At 53.5% G+C, this 14,574-nt stretch overlaps 1 protein-coding gene across 1 annotated transcript in view; it reads right to left on the bottom strand.

Annotated features, from left to right (window-relative positions):
• Nucleotides 1-258: 258 nt before the first annotated feature.
• OLFML2A (olfactomedin like 2A) overlaps nucleotides 259-14,574 on the bottom strand; it is a gene marked incomplete at both ends in the record, with an annotated part of 31,131 nt that continues 16,815 nt past the window's right edge. Inside the window, 6 exons of the mRNA XM_080709064.1 lie at nucleotides 259-863; nucleotides 2,037-2,222; nucleotides 5,253-5,492; nucleotides 7,937-8,168; nucleotides 10,336-10,545; nucleotides 13,780-13,887. Coding sequence (XP_080565190.1) covers nucleotides 259-863; nucleotides 2,037-2,222; nucleotides 5,253-5,492; nucleotides 7,937-8,168; nucleotides 10,336-10,545; nucleotides 13,780-13,887 — 1,581 coding nt within the window. The remainder of the gene's footprint in view (nucleotides 864-2,036; nucleotides 2,223-5,252; nucleotides 5,493-7,936; nucleotides 8,169-10,335; nucleotides 10,546-13,779; nucleotides 13,888-14,574) is intronic.

Below are 14,574 nucleotides of genomic sequence, written 5' to 3' on the forward strand. Positions count from 1 at the left end.
GAGAGGCCTGGGCGTGGGGACCAGCTCCTGCAGCTCCTCCTCTGGAAAACGGGGCTGTTGAGAACCCAGCTTGCCTGGTCCCCACAGAGCCGCGGCCTCCCTGGGTCTCAGTTTCCCCACGTGTTAAATGGGCTTAACGGCATCTATCTCTGAAGGAAGCCACTGGGCGGGTTGAAAGGGCATGTGAATCCAAAGCGCAGGCCCATCACCTGGGACGCCCCAGTGAATATCTGCTGGCCGCAGCCGGCGGCGTCCGGCTCAGACCACAAAGTGGAGGGCGTAGGTGAGCTGGTGGCCATTGTCCCAGGCGTACAGCAGCTGCTCCTTGGGGTTGTAGTCGATCTGGGTGGTGTAGGCATGCTCGTTGAGGAAGGGCAGCTGCGGCCGCGCGTCGGCGCCGGTGTGCGTGTCGAAGGCGTAGGCCACCTGGCCCTCGCGCTGGCTGCAGGTGTCCACCGCGTACAGCACGCCGCACACCAGGAAGCAGTTCCCGTAGGAGCCGCGCCGCAGCCGCGTCTTCCAGGTGGTCTCGCGGTGCACGGAGAGGTCGCTGGGGTCCAGGCGGCTCAGCACGATCACCTCGGCCTGGGCCTCGTCGTGGTCGTCCACGGCGGGGTAGATGACCCACAGGCCGCTCTCGTCCACGGCGAAGTCGATGTCCGAGTGGCCGCGCCACTTCCAGGGCGTGGTGTCCTCGTACACCACGTCGGGCAGCAGTGCCCAGGAGGCCACGAAGCGCTGGCGCAGGTCATACTTGATGATGTTCTTGGTGAAGGCGCGGTTGTAGTAGAAGGCGCCCTGGTACACCACGTGGCCCGTGCCGATCCAGCTGTACGGCAGCTTGTACATGTTGCTCCAGCGGCCTGCAGAGACGGGGGACATACCTGAGCAGCCCCGCCAGGCCCACACCCTGGCCGCCGGCTGGCTGGCTCTCCCCAGAGCCCATCAAGCGCCTGGCCCCGTACCTGCCACCTTAAGTGCTAGGAAAGAGGTGCGAAGGAACAGGTTCACGGGGCTCAGGGTCCCCGGCCATGGAGTGGCCCGGCTAAGGGGGGCGCAGGGTGACGCCAGCCCGCGCTTTGTCTAAGGACCTTTGCACATGCCCTTCCTTCTGTCTGGGTTGCCATTCTGGTCCAGTCTGTGTGGAGAATGCCTGCCTGCCTGGGAGAGCACTCAGCCATTGTGGCCTCCTGGGGCAGCCTTCCCTGGCCCCTGGGCTGAGCATAGGACCCTATCCTCCAGCCTCCTCTACGCCTTTGACTTTTCATGGGCTTCCTCAACCAGCCTGTGAGCTGTCCGAGGCAGAGACCAGGCCAATTTTGACTGGCAGAGGAAGGATGGTACCTGTTCCAGGCCGTTCTCTGGGGCTTCGTGGCCCTTGGGTCCATCCAGACTGCTTCAAGAGGCCCAGGAGGCCTCCCCAGCTGCTGTCTCAGCACCCCAGTCCCTGTGCCGCCATGTTTCCTGTCGTTACCAGGCCTTTGGAGGGGCCTTCAGCCTGGCCCTTCCTCTCCGCCCCATCAAGCCCTGTGGGAGTCTCCCCTGAGTTCCAGGCTGCTTCCCATGGCGCCCCTAGTGCCCCGTATTGTCTCTTTAACCTTCTGCCCCCGCTCCTGGAGGCTGTGGATTTCCACAGGGCAGGCCAGTCTAAATGACCCCTTCCCCCTTCTGCCCAGATCTGATCTCTCAAATCCTGCCCTTCCCTGTGCTAACAGTCCCCCGTGGTCCCTGCCCAGACATGCAGCTCCCACTTCCTGGACTTGCAAAGATGCCCTGAGCTGATCAGCACAAGGCCCGCATTCGGCAGGTGGAAGCCCATGGGGCAGGCCCTGTCGCCCCTGCACCCTAGCTGCTGGCACTCAGGGTGCCCTGAGGGGCCCAGCCCAGTGCCCCCAGGCTCCTCTCTTTGAGGTAACTGAAAATCAGGAGCCAGGCCAGGCTAGACCACTGGAAAACACAAGGCAAAGGAGGGCCAAGCCTCACGGGCCTCCCTAGGCCACCCACATCTGGGGCCCTCCAACATCCGGGACCCTGACCTTGCTTGAAGTTTTCCAGGTTGCGGAACTCCACCAGGGTGTTTCCATAGTAGTAGTTGGTGACGTAGATCCTGTCATCCCGAGCTGCAGGGTCTTTCATCCAGGCCCCCTCGTGGCGCCCGTAGCTGTGGTGCCTCACAGGCGGGTCCACCGCGCGGAGGGTGCCCTCGCAGCTGGGCTCCTGGCCTGTGGGGAGCCGGGTGCAGCGCTTGTACACAGACCCCCGCCCCCCCCCCCCCCCGCCGAGCAGAGGTCCTGGGAATAAGACCTGGGTCTAACTTAAGTCTCTCCTGCTGTTTGCGGCTCTTTTTCTCCTTTCCTCATGATCAAACAATGCCTGATTATTGTAGAAAACATGGAACATTCAGAAAAGGAAAATGGAGAAAATAAATATCATTCCAAATTCCCTTATCCATTACATGTAGAACCTAAAAAAGTGGAACTCACAGAAGCAGGGAGTAGAATGGAGGCGTCCAGAGGGTCAAAGGGCAGGGCGAAGGTGCTCAAAGGATTTGAGCTTTTAGTTAGACAAGAGGAGTACGTTCAGTATATTTATATTTGAAAATTGCTCAGAGCTAAGCCACATGGTACATGCTTATAATCTCAGTACCTGGGAGGCTAAGACAGGCGGATCGCAGGTTTAAGGACAGCCTCAGCATGTAGTGAGGCTCATCAACTTAGTGAGAGCCCGTTTCCAAATAAGAAATAAAAAGTCAGGCTGGGGACGTAGCTCGGAGGCAGAATGCCCCAAGGTCCCATCCCCAGTACTGAAAAATTTGCTCAGAGCGGCTGGTGTGGCAGCTCATGCCTGTAATCCCAGTGCTTGGGAGGCTGAGACAGGAGGGTTATAAGTTTGAGCCCAACCTCAGCAACATAGCGAAACCCTGTTTCAAAATAAAAAATAGCCGGGCGTGGTGGCGCACGCTTGTAATCCCCGCGCTTGGGAGGCGGAGACAGGAGGATCGCGCAGGTTCGAAGCCAGCCACACTGGCTTAGGAGACCCTGTTTCAAAATAAAAATATAAAAAATAGGTCTGGGAGTGTAGCCCGGAGGTAGAAGGGCTTCCAGAAACCCCAGTACCACCAACAAAACAAAACAAAAAAATAATAAAAAGGCTGATGGTATAGAGGTAGGATGCCTCTGGTTCAATCCCTAGTACCTATCATGCATATATACATCCTAAAAATAATAATAAAATGAAGCCGGGCACGGTTGGCATTCACTTGTAATCCCAATACTTGAAAGGCTGAGACAGGAGGATCACAAGTTCTCTGCCTACCTTGGCAACTTAGTGAGGCCCTTTGCAACTTAGTGAGACCCTGTTTCAAAATTTAAAAAGATAATAAAATAGGGCTGAGGAGTAAAGCTCAGCGATAAAATTCCCCTGGTACCACACACAAAAAAATTGTGGTTCTTCTGAACAATTTTATGCATCCTGTTTTTTCCTTCCACTGAGCAATTTCTCACATCATTAAACAGCCTTTTAATGATGTGATTTCTGGGGCTTGCCAGGCCACTAGACAGCTGTGCCCTTGAATTTATTTAACATCCCCCAATGTCAGCTCTTTAGGTATTTCCAGTTTTCTGACATTAGAAATAGCGCTGTGAAGCCAGGCGTAGAGTGGCGCACACTTGTAATCCCAGTATTTGGGAGGCCGAGACAGGAGGATCACAGGTTCGCGGACAACCTCAGCTACTTAGTGAGGCTCTTTGCAACTCAGTGAGACCTTGTTTTAAAAAAAAAGAATAAAAATTAGGACTCAGAGGTACAATGCCTCTGGGTTCCATCCCCAGTATTGCAAAATCAAAACAAAACAAAAAATAACAGAAATAGCACTGTGAAGCCAGGCGTGGTGGCGCACACTTGTAATCCCAGTATTCGGGAGGCTGAGACAGGAGGATCGCAGGTTCGCGGACAGCCTCAGCAATTTAGTGAGGCCCTCTGCAACTCAGTGAGACCTTGTTTTATAATAAAGAATGAAAAATCAGGCTGGGGGGGGGAGGTATAGCTCAGAGGTAGCATGCCCCAGTACCACAGAGAGAGAGAGAGAGAGAGAGAGAGAGAGAGAGAGAGAGATCGCATTGTGAGGAAGCAGTGGGCTAGGCTCAGCCCAGAGCAGGGAACAGTGTGCAGGGAGGGGTGTGACTGCAGCAGCCAAGAATCACCTCCAGAAGATTGGGGCCGATGACGTGCCAGGAAGATTTCTACCATAAATGTGGACGTTTACAGCCCAGGAGGCCAGGGATGTGGCTCAGCTTAGGGCCTCCCCGGGCATGCTTGAGGTAATGGGTTCCATCCTCAGCCATGTAGAACAAAGAAACAAAGTAGCCAAAAATTGGACAGAGAAAATGAAGGAATGAAATCAGTTGCTGCATTTGATGATAGGATTCTAGGTCACATCTGAAGAAGTTTTTGCTTAAAATATACTTGTTTTAGCCGGGCGTGGTGACGCACGCTTATAATCCCAGCATTCTGGAGGGTGAGACCGGAGGATCGCGGTTGGCAGACAGCCTCAGATATTTAGTGAGGCCCTCTGCAACTCAGTGAGACCCTGTTTCAAATTAAAGAATAAAATATAGGGCAGAGGGTATAGTTCGGAGGTCGAAGGCCCCTGGGTTCCATCCCCAGACCCGCAAAAATAAGAAAAAACATTAAAATATACTTGTTTTACCACCACTTTAAATGTTGGTGAACTTCTTCTGTAAAGATCAACATTTTAGGCTTTGTAGTTTGTAGGCCACAGACTTCTATCCCAGTCTCTCCTTTAGTGTTTTCTACTATCTCTGCTTCTCTCTGTCTGTCTCTTCTCTTTCTTTCTTTCTTTTCCCCCTTTCTTTGTGGTGATGGGGATTGAATCCAAGGCCTCCCACATGTTAAGCAAATGTTCTATTACTGAGCTACAAGCCTAACCCTTTTTTATTTTTTGGTATTGGAGATGGAACCCAGCAGTGTTCTACCACTGAGCTACACCACCAGGCCTTTTTATTTTTTTTATTTTGAAACAGGATATCACTCAGTTCCTGAGGCTGGCCTCAAACCCACTATCCTCCTGTCTCAGCCTCCCAAGTACAGAGATTATAGGCCTGTGTCACCACGCCCAACTCTAACAACTTTTAAAATATAAAACCATTCTTAGCTTCACAGCCAAATAAACAGAACAGGAGCTGGGTTTGGTGACAGGCTGTAGTCAGCTGACCTCAGTGATATTTACTTACCTTGGCCTGGCACTTCTGGGCGTGAAGGTGGCTGGGTGGGCAGAGGACTGGTCGTGGGAGTCGGGGTGGTGGTGAGGATGGTGGTGGCCGGGCCTGAGGTGGGGGTATCAGAAGCCAAGGCGGTTCCCTCTGAAGCTTTGGGCCCAGCCGCATCCTGCTCCGCTGAATTGGGCTCGGGGAGCCTGCCGTCCACCTTGGGCGGCAGCTGCTCCAGCCAGGAAGTGCCCCTCAGGACATTGTCTGTGGAGAGAAGACCCGTGTTCTTGTCCCCGCAGTGCTGCGCAGGCCCACTGGGCTCCCAGCAGCAGTGGAGACAGAGTGAGAGGCTTCCAAGTGGGAGGTGGGGAAGGCTTTCTGATCAGAGCTGGGTTGTAGGCCCAGGTCTACCATTTCCTCGGGGTGGATTCCCCCCCCTCTCCCCCCTCTCTCCTGTCTCTGTCTTCTTTTGTGTGTGGTGTCAGGGATGGGACACAAGGCCTCCTGCATGCTAGGCAACTGCTCTGCCACTGAGCTACATCTCCAGTCCCTGCATTTATGTATTTATGTATTTATTTATTATTTATTTTTGGGTAGTATTAGGGATTCAACTCAGGGGCATTCTACCTCTGAGCTGCACCCCCAGCCCTTTTTATTTTTTGTTTTTAAAACAGGGTCTTGAGCCGGGTGTGGTGGTTCACGGTGGAAGTAATCCCAGCATTCGGGAGGCGGAGACCAGAGGATTGTGGTTCGGTTCGTGGATAGCCTCAGCTCTTTAGCGAGACCCTTTGTGTCTCAGTGAGACCCTGTTTCAAAAAATAAAAATACTAAAAAATAGGACTGGGAGTTTATCTCAGAGGTGGAATGCCCCTGGGTTCCATCCCAGTACTGCAAAATAAATTAATTAATTAATAAGGTCTCATTAGGTTGCTGAGTTACTGAGGCTGCCCCCGAACCTGTGATCCAGCTTCTTCCTGTTCTCTCCTTGGTCCTCCTGCAAGGCAGCTCCAAGTAATCTCCCTGTGGTCAGAGGCAGCCACAGGGGCCCGTCCTCACCCTCGGCAGTGCCCAGGGCAGGGGGCTTGTTCCCACGGGCCTTGCTGGCAGAGTCAGATGCCCACAGCTGTTCCTGGATAGTGGCCCAGCCAGGGTCAGGGGCCCTGAGCTGTGGCCAAGCTGAGCTGGCAGGGCTCAGGGACAGCTGCGGGTACCAGGGGCTGGAGGAAGAGGTGCTTTGAGAGGCCAGCAAACTAGTGTGTGTGTGTGTGTGTGTGTGTGTGTGTGTGTGTGTGTGTGTGTTGCTAGGGATGGAACCCAGAAGCATTATACCTCAAAGCTACACCCCAGCCCTGTTTTATTATTTATTTTTAATTTAATTTATTTTTTGTGGTACTGGGGGTTGAACCCAGGGACATTCTACCTCCAAGCTACACCTCCAGACCCTTTTTTTGTTGTTGTTCTTTTATTTTGAAACAGGGCCTCACTAAGTAGCTGAGGCTGGCAGCAAACCTGTGATTCTCCTGTTTCAGCCTCTCAAATGCTGGGATTACAAACGTGCGCCACCGTGCCCAGCTTTTATTCTTTATTTTGAAACACGGTCTCATTAAGTTGCACAGGGCCTCATTAAGTAGCTGAGGCTGGCCGTGATCCTGCGGTCCTCCTGCCTCAGCCTCCCCAAGTACTGGAATTACAACCATGTGCCACTATACTGGGCTTTTTTTTCCTTTTCTTTCCTTTTCTTTTCTTTCTTTCTTTCATTTGTTCTTTCTTTCTTTTCTTCTTTTTTTTGCGGGTCTGGGGATGGAACCTAGAGGCATTTGACCTCTGAACTACACCCCCTGCCCAATTTTTTATTCTTTATTTTGAAACGGGTCTCACTGAGTTGCAGAGGGCCTCACTAAGTAGTTAAGGCTGTTCCTGAACCACACAATCCTCCAGTCTCAGCCTCCTGAATGCTGGGATTACAAGCGTTTACCACGCCCAGCTTTTTTTCTTTTCTTTTTTGAAACAGAGTCTTGCTAAGTTACTGAGACTGGCCTTGAACCTGTTATCCTCCTGTTTCGCCCTCCCAAGTACTGGGATGACAAGTGTGTCATCAAGTGTAACTATTAGGAGGCTTTTTTTTTTTTTTTGTACTGGGAATTGAACCAGCTTTTTTTAAAATTAATTAATTAATTAATTTTTTGGTGGTACTGGGGATGGAACCCAGAGGCCTTCTACCTCCGGGCTACACCCCCAGACCTATTTTATATTTTATTTTGGAAACAGGTCTTGCTAAGTTGCTGAGAGCCTCACTATGTAGCTGAGGCTGGCTTTGAACCTGTCTCAGCCTCCCAAGCACGGGGATTACAAGTGTGCGCCACCACACCCAGATTATTTTTTGTTTTGAAACAATCTCACTAGGTTGCTGAGTCTCACTGAGTTGCTGAGGCTGGTCTTGAACCTGTGATCCTCCTGTCTCAGTCTACCAAGCCCTGACATTACAAACCTGCAGCCACCATGCCCATTTTATGAGGGGGTCTCTGGTAGGACACCGGGCCCTGGCTGCTCCATCTCCCTGCCCCCTGGCACACGGGCCCCACAGAGTGCTTCACTGAACAACAGGTAAGCAAGAGATGGGGCTGATACCTGGGGCCATCTGACTGCAGAGAGGCAGCCAGCCAGCCCTCAGCCAGCCCCACTGCCCAGGTGCCCTGTCCCCAACTCACCAGCCACGGCCTCGGCCGCCTCCTGCCTGCCCGCCTTGTAGTAGGTGAAGCCCCGGATGACGGCCTGCTGCTGGGCCAGGGCCCGGGGCCTGGCGGTGGGTGGGGGGAGCCTGCCCTTGCCGCTGTCCTTCCTCAGCTTCTCCTTCGGGGGTCTTGGGGGGGCCTTGTCTGCAAAGCTCTTCTGCATGCCAGCATATTTGGTGGTATCCCTGCCTTTCCCTCCAGCTGTATCCTGGGGAGAGAAGGGACGTGTCAGACTTGGGGGACAGTAGAGGGGACGCTGTGGGGGTCATGGAAGCTCAGCGTGTGAGGGCCGGGGTGTCATGTTGCTCCAAGCATTGCATGGAGGTGCTCATAAAGTCACCTTTCCTTACCTCCTACAGCCGCTACACCCAGAACTGGTCTGCCTCAGTTTCCCCAGTCAACTCTTTACCTTCCTTGCGGGCTTGAGATCCAAGTTGATAGGTTAGATTCCTGTCTCCTTTCCCAACACCCATCCACTCCTCCCCTCAGGGGAGATAAGCCAGATCAGCTCCCCCGTAGGCTAGCCTCACCTGCCTGCTTGGCGGGACAGCCTGGCTGCTCTCACTCACTGGTCTTAGAATATGGGCAGCAGAGAGGTTCTCCGGTCCCCCTGCAGTGAGACCAACACGTCCCAGGGTGCCCAGAACTCTCCCAGTTTGGGCCCTGAAAGTCCTGAAGTCCCAGGCAAACTGGGACGGCTGGTGGCCCTGCCCCTGGGACGCGACTGTTTCTAAGGCTTGAGAATTTTGTTCTCACTTCCTCTTCAGAGGCCTCCGACGCTGGCTTGGCAGAAGAACAGAGGGGCCATGACATCACCCATTGTTAGGCCGAAGCCCAGGCAGATAGGCAAGTACAGTGTCCAGACGCCTTCTGCCAAAACAGGACTCATTCACGGCCGCAGAACCGGCACCAGGAGCAGGAAGCCAGCTCTGGGCCGAGGCGCAGGCTTCCTCCCTGCTTTATCAGCGCTCAGTGGTCCCTCTGCAGTCACGAAGGCCCCCACTATCACCACGTCAGCTCTGGAGAAGCGGGGAGGAAGGGCTGGGGCCTGGCAGGCATGTAGGCCGCTCAGACACCCTCTCCCCTAGTGACCGCTCTCCGCGCTTCCTCATCTGCCAAGTGGCCAGGTCCACCCTCCTCGCAGGTGGTGATGGAATTAACTGATAACTGCCATGAGAAAGTCAGGTTTAGAATCCCACAAATGTCAGCTCCTTATACACACACACACACACACACACACACACACACACACACACACACGCATGCGCACTCGCGCACAGCCACTGGGCCGAGTCCTGCCTGCGGGCGTCTGTCTGCACTCCCTTTGCAAGTCACACACCCTGGCGCTGTCCATCACAGGAAGGCGCCCTTGCACAATTCTCCCACCCCAAGGTGGCTCCACTTTCTGCTTTATCTGCCCCGTGGGAGGCCCGGGTTGGCCTCCAGGAAGGACACAATGGTGTTATCTGTCTGCTCTCTTTGTGCTCTGAGCATTGGAGATGGAATGTCTGGGCATTAGCTGCAGGAGCTCCTCACCCCAGGTGGGGATGAAGGAACTGGTTTTCGACTGCAGGGTTCCCTGAAGCATCGCCCACCTCCCATGGAGAGGCCCACCAGGGGCCCAGCCACAGCCCGAAGGTCCCATGGGCTTGTTTTGTACTGGGGATTGAACCCAAGGGCATTCTGCCTCTGAGCCACACCCCTAGCCCTGTTTTATTTTTTATTTTGAAACAGTTTTACTGAGTTGCTGAGGGCCTTGCTAAGTTGCTGAGGCTGGCCTTGAACCCACAGTCCTCCTGTCTCAGCCTCCCAAATGCTGGGATTACAAGCCTACACCACCACGAGCAGCTAACGCCTGGCTTTCTGATGTACTTTTGTAGAACTGACCTGGACTTCCAGGCCCAGGCAGGGAGGGCCATCTCATAACTCCCAGCTGGGCTGGTGGTGCACACTCGTAATCCCAGCACTTGGGAGGCTGAGACAGGAGGGTCCCAGGTTCGCAGCCAGCCTCAGCTACTTAGTGAGACCCTCTGTGACTTAGTGAGACCTTGTTTCAAAATAAAGAATAAGAAATAGGGCTGGGGGTGTAGCGCAGAGGTAGAATGCCCCTGGGTTCCATCCCCAGTACCACACACACACAAATCTTACTCAGTCCCCAGCCTGGGGACCAGCCCTGGTCTGCATGTGTGCCCAGCTTGGCCAGACTAGCTGCACACAGGCACCCGCCCTGCCTGCTGTGGCATCTCCAGCTGTGCCAGGACACAGCGCTGTCGCAAAACCCACACCTCACTGGCCCTGAAGGCCGAGTCCTGGCACCCTATGCCCGCCACCCAGCCCGCCACCTTCTGGCCCCACGATCAGGGCCGGGGCCTCACCTGAGCCTTGCTGCCGGGGCCCACGGCTGGGGCGGCAGCAGGGACGGCAGCCGCATCCCTCTGCAGCAGCTGGAGGCCGAGGCTAGACAGCTCCTTCTGGATGCTGAGCATGATGGCCGACTGGTTCTCATAGCCTCTCAGCTGCTCCCTCAGGTGGCGCACGGTCTCCTCCACCACCTCGTTCTCCCGGCTCAGGTTGGCCTTGATGCTCTGCAGGGCCAAAGTCCAGCTCATTCCTTGCCCTGCTTCCTCAGAACCCTCTGGCCTTGCTGCCCAGTCTCCTGAGGGACTTGCTAAGTTGCTGAGACTGGCCTCAAACCGGCCATCCTCCTGTCTCAGCCCCCCAAGTATCGGGATTACAGGAGTGCACAGCCACGCCCAGCTATGAAAGTGCACTTTAAATTAGATCCAGTAAGGACGGAAGTCAAAGTGTGCAAGGCGGACTTTCTCCACCTTAGCACTACTGACATTTGCCAGGTGGCCATCTGTTGTTGGGGATAGCTTTGTGCATTGCTGGGTACTGATTTATTTATTATTTATTTTTAGTACTGGGGATTGAAGCCAGGGGCATTCTTACCTCCAAGCTTTAACCCCAGCTCTATTTTATTTTGAAACAGGGTCTCACCGAGTTGCAAAGGGCCTCACTAAGTAGTTGAGGCCGGCTGAGAACTGCAATCCTCAAGTCTCAGCCTCCCAAGTACTGAGATTACAAATAAGCGCCACTCTGGCTCCCGCCCGAGTGTTGACAGCCCAAGATGTTTGCAGATATTGAGGCTGGGGGGGCAAGGTTATGCCCAATTGAGAACCACTGGCAGAAGAGAGTGGGGAGAAGCTGGATTCCAAACTGCTGCTTGGCCCCCTGGGAGGGTCCTCCCTTTGGCAGAGGGAGATAGCCCCTCCTGAGGGAGGGTGTTCTCTTCCCGAGCTCCCACCGTGGGTTCATCACTTGATAAACCACAGTTAGCAAAAACAAAGCACAGATAATGCAAAACACAAGATAATTAAACAATCCTTTCTCTGTGGCTGTGGGAATCATCTCTGATGTGCTCCAGGCCCAGCAGATGCACCCTCTGGGCTGACAGGCTCAGAGACACATGAAGCAAGTTAGCATTTCCTGAGATTAACAAGAGAAAAGGTCAAAGGAGGAGAGCCTCAGAGTTGGCAGCAGGAGAGCCTGGCACGAGCTAGATGCCCAGGAAGTAGTGGTGCACAGAAGGAATTCACCACCTGTCGGCTTCCCCCAACCCCTGGCATGGGCTCAGCCCTTAGCACACACTCACCAAACACTTATTCTATTTATTTATGTTTTGCATGCTGGGGATGGAACCCAGGGGTATTCAACCTCCAAGCTACATCCCCAGCCCTATTTTTTTTTTATTCTTTTGTGTGTGTGTGTGTGTGTGTGTGTGTGTGTGTGTGTGTGTGTGTAGATGGAACCCAGGGGCATTTGACCTCCGAGCTACACCCCCTTCCCTATTTTTTATTCTTTATTTTAAAACCAGGTCTCACTGAGTTGCAGAGGGCCTCACTAGGTAGCTGAGGCTGTCTGCGAACCGAGATCCTCTGGTCTCAGCCTCCCGAATGCTGGGATTACCAGCTTGCACCACCAAGCCCGGCTTATTCTTTATTTTGAAACAGAGTCTCACTGAGTGCAAAGGGCCTCACTAAGTAACTGAGGCTGTCCACAAACCTGTCATCCTTCTCTCTCAGCCTCTGAATGCTGGGATTGCAAGCGTTAGCCACCATGCCTGGCTGCCAAACACTTTTTTATTTGGTAGTGGAGATTGGATGCAGGGGTATTCTACCTCTGAGCTACATACACCCCTGGAGCAGTCTCAGGAAGTGGCTGAGGCTGCCCTCAAATCTGTGATCTTCTAGTTTTAGCTTCCCAAATACTGGGATTATAGGTGAGTACCACCGTGCCGAGGTTCACCAAACACTCTGTGTGTGTGCATGCTGAGGATTGAACCTAGGGGCATTCTACCTCCGGGCTACAGCCCCAGCCCGATTTTATTTTGAAGCAGAGTCTTCCTGGGTTGATGAGTCTTACTGTTTGCTGAGGTTGTCTTTGAACCTGTGATCCTCCTGTCTCAGCCTCCCAAGTACTGGGATTTCAAGCATATGCCACCATGCCAAGCTTTACCAAACATTTTTGATTAAGTAAATCCACTGGATCCCAGCTCTGGGATTATTAAGGGGTTAATCTCCTACCCTGGGGCACAGGATGCCCTGGTGCCTCATCTCTCTGTAAAGGAAGCTGGAAAAGGAAACCCCTACGCCCGCTCCTGGCAGCGGCAGGTCCCCAGACCCTCAGAGGCTTAGCAGAGGCCGGATGCAGGAAATGGGCGGAGGCCAGGCGGTGCCAGCAGAGAGGCCAGCGAGCCTTGAACCTGCAGCCTGGGTCCCCATGCTCGTCCAGCTCTCTCCCTGTCCCCAGGGAGCAGTCCTGGCTGAGGGTGACACAGTCAGCCAGCCCTACAGTGTCTGCCCAGCCCTACAGCACACTTACCCAACCAGGACAGGAGACACAGACTGGCTCCCCACAGCTGGTACAGTGACAGGCATGCTGCCCTGAGCCAGGGCCTGTCCTGCCATGTCGTACCAACCCAGGGGGCACCACTGACATGACATCTTCTGAGAGTGGTGCCCCCAGAGATGCGCACTATGGGCCCTGACCTTGGCACACTGAGGGAAACTGCAAATTCCAGGCATGGTGGCACATGCCTGAAATCTCAGTGTTTGGGAGTCGGAGACAGGAGGATCGCAGGTTCAACATCAGTGTGTGCTTATTTTGTGAGACTCTGACTCAAAACAAAATATAAAACAGAGCTGATGATCCGAGCGTGGTAACACACGCTTGTAATCCCAGCATTCTGTAGGCTGAAACCAGAGGATCGCGATTTGCGGCCAGCCTCAGCTACTTAGTGAGGCCCTAGGCAACTTAGCAAGATCATGTTTCAAAATAAAGAATAAAAAATAGGGCAGGGGGTGTAACTCGGAGGTCAAATGCCCCTGGTTTCTATCCCCAGACCCGCAAAAAAAAAAAAAAAAAAAAAAAGGGCTGGAGGTGTAGCTTGGAGGTAGAATGCCCCTGGGTCATCCCCAGTACCACAAATAAATGATAAATAAATAAAATAGGGCTGGTGTTGTACTCAGAAGTAGAATATCCCTCAGTTCAACACCTACTACCAAAAAAAAAAAAATCTGGCTTCTTCTGCACCTCTTTCATACAACTAGCAGGTGCCTCAGTTTCTCCCAGACTTCCAGCTTACTGAAGGCCCTAGAGCCCCAGTCAGACCTCTCCCTCAAAGGCTGGACCTTGGGGCCTACACCTCCCTCCCCAACTCCCTGCTGGAGCCCAGCTTCCACAGACCACCAGGGTCAAGACAGGCTTGTCCAGGCCCTGGCCGCGGCTGCCTGGTGCCCGGGGGCGGAGGGGCTTACCTCTTCCAGCGAGTTCATCTGGGAGGCCACCTTGCGGACGTAGGCGTGCACTTTCATCAGGTCCATGCTGTACAGAGCGCCCTCCAGGAGGTCCACCATGGACTGCAGCTGCATGGGGAGCGGGAGGGGCTGGCTAAGGCCCAGAGGGTGTACAAGGCCCCACTGCAGTGGGCTTCCAGAGCCCCAGGGCCTCAGAGAGGCCTGCTGGACGCTGGCCCCAACCAGCTCCAGTTGCTCATAATCACAGAAACAACAGCAGATTCTATTTTTTTTTTTTTTTTAAGTACTGTGAATGGAACCCAGGGGTGTTCTACCTCTGAAACAAAGACTTGCTAAGTTGGTAAGGGGCGCGATCCTCCTGTCTCAGCCTCCCAAACACAGGGATTACAAGCATGCGCCACCACGCCCGGCTTCCTTTTATTTTAAATCAGGGTCTTGCACCCAAGTATGATGGCACATGCCTGTAATTCCAGTACTTGTGAAGCTGAGACAGGAGGATCACAGGTTTGCAGCCAGCTTCGGCAATTTATCAAGGCCCTTGCAATTTAGTGAAACCTGGTTTCAATAAAACAAACAAAGAAAAATAGGGCTAGAAGTGTAGCTCAAAGGTAGAATGCTCCTGGGTTCCATACCCCCCACACACAAATTAAAAATTATAGGCATATACCTATAATTTGGAAGGCCTTTAAGACAGGAGGATCACAGGTTTGTTGCCAGCTTCAGCAACTTATGGAGGCCCTCAGCAATTTAGTGAGACTCTGTTTCAAAAATAAATAAATAAATAAGCTAGGCGTG

Source organism: Muscardinus avellanarius (assembly GCF_963383645.1).
Source record: "Muscardinus avellanarius genome assembly, chromosome: 13".
Taxonomy (NCBI): Eukaryota; Metazoa; Chordata; class Mammalia; order Rodentia; family Gliridae; genus Muscardinus; species Muscardinus avellanarius.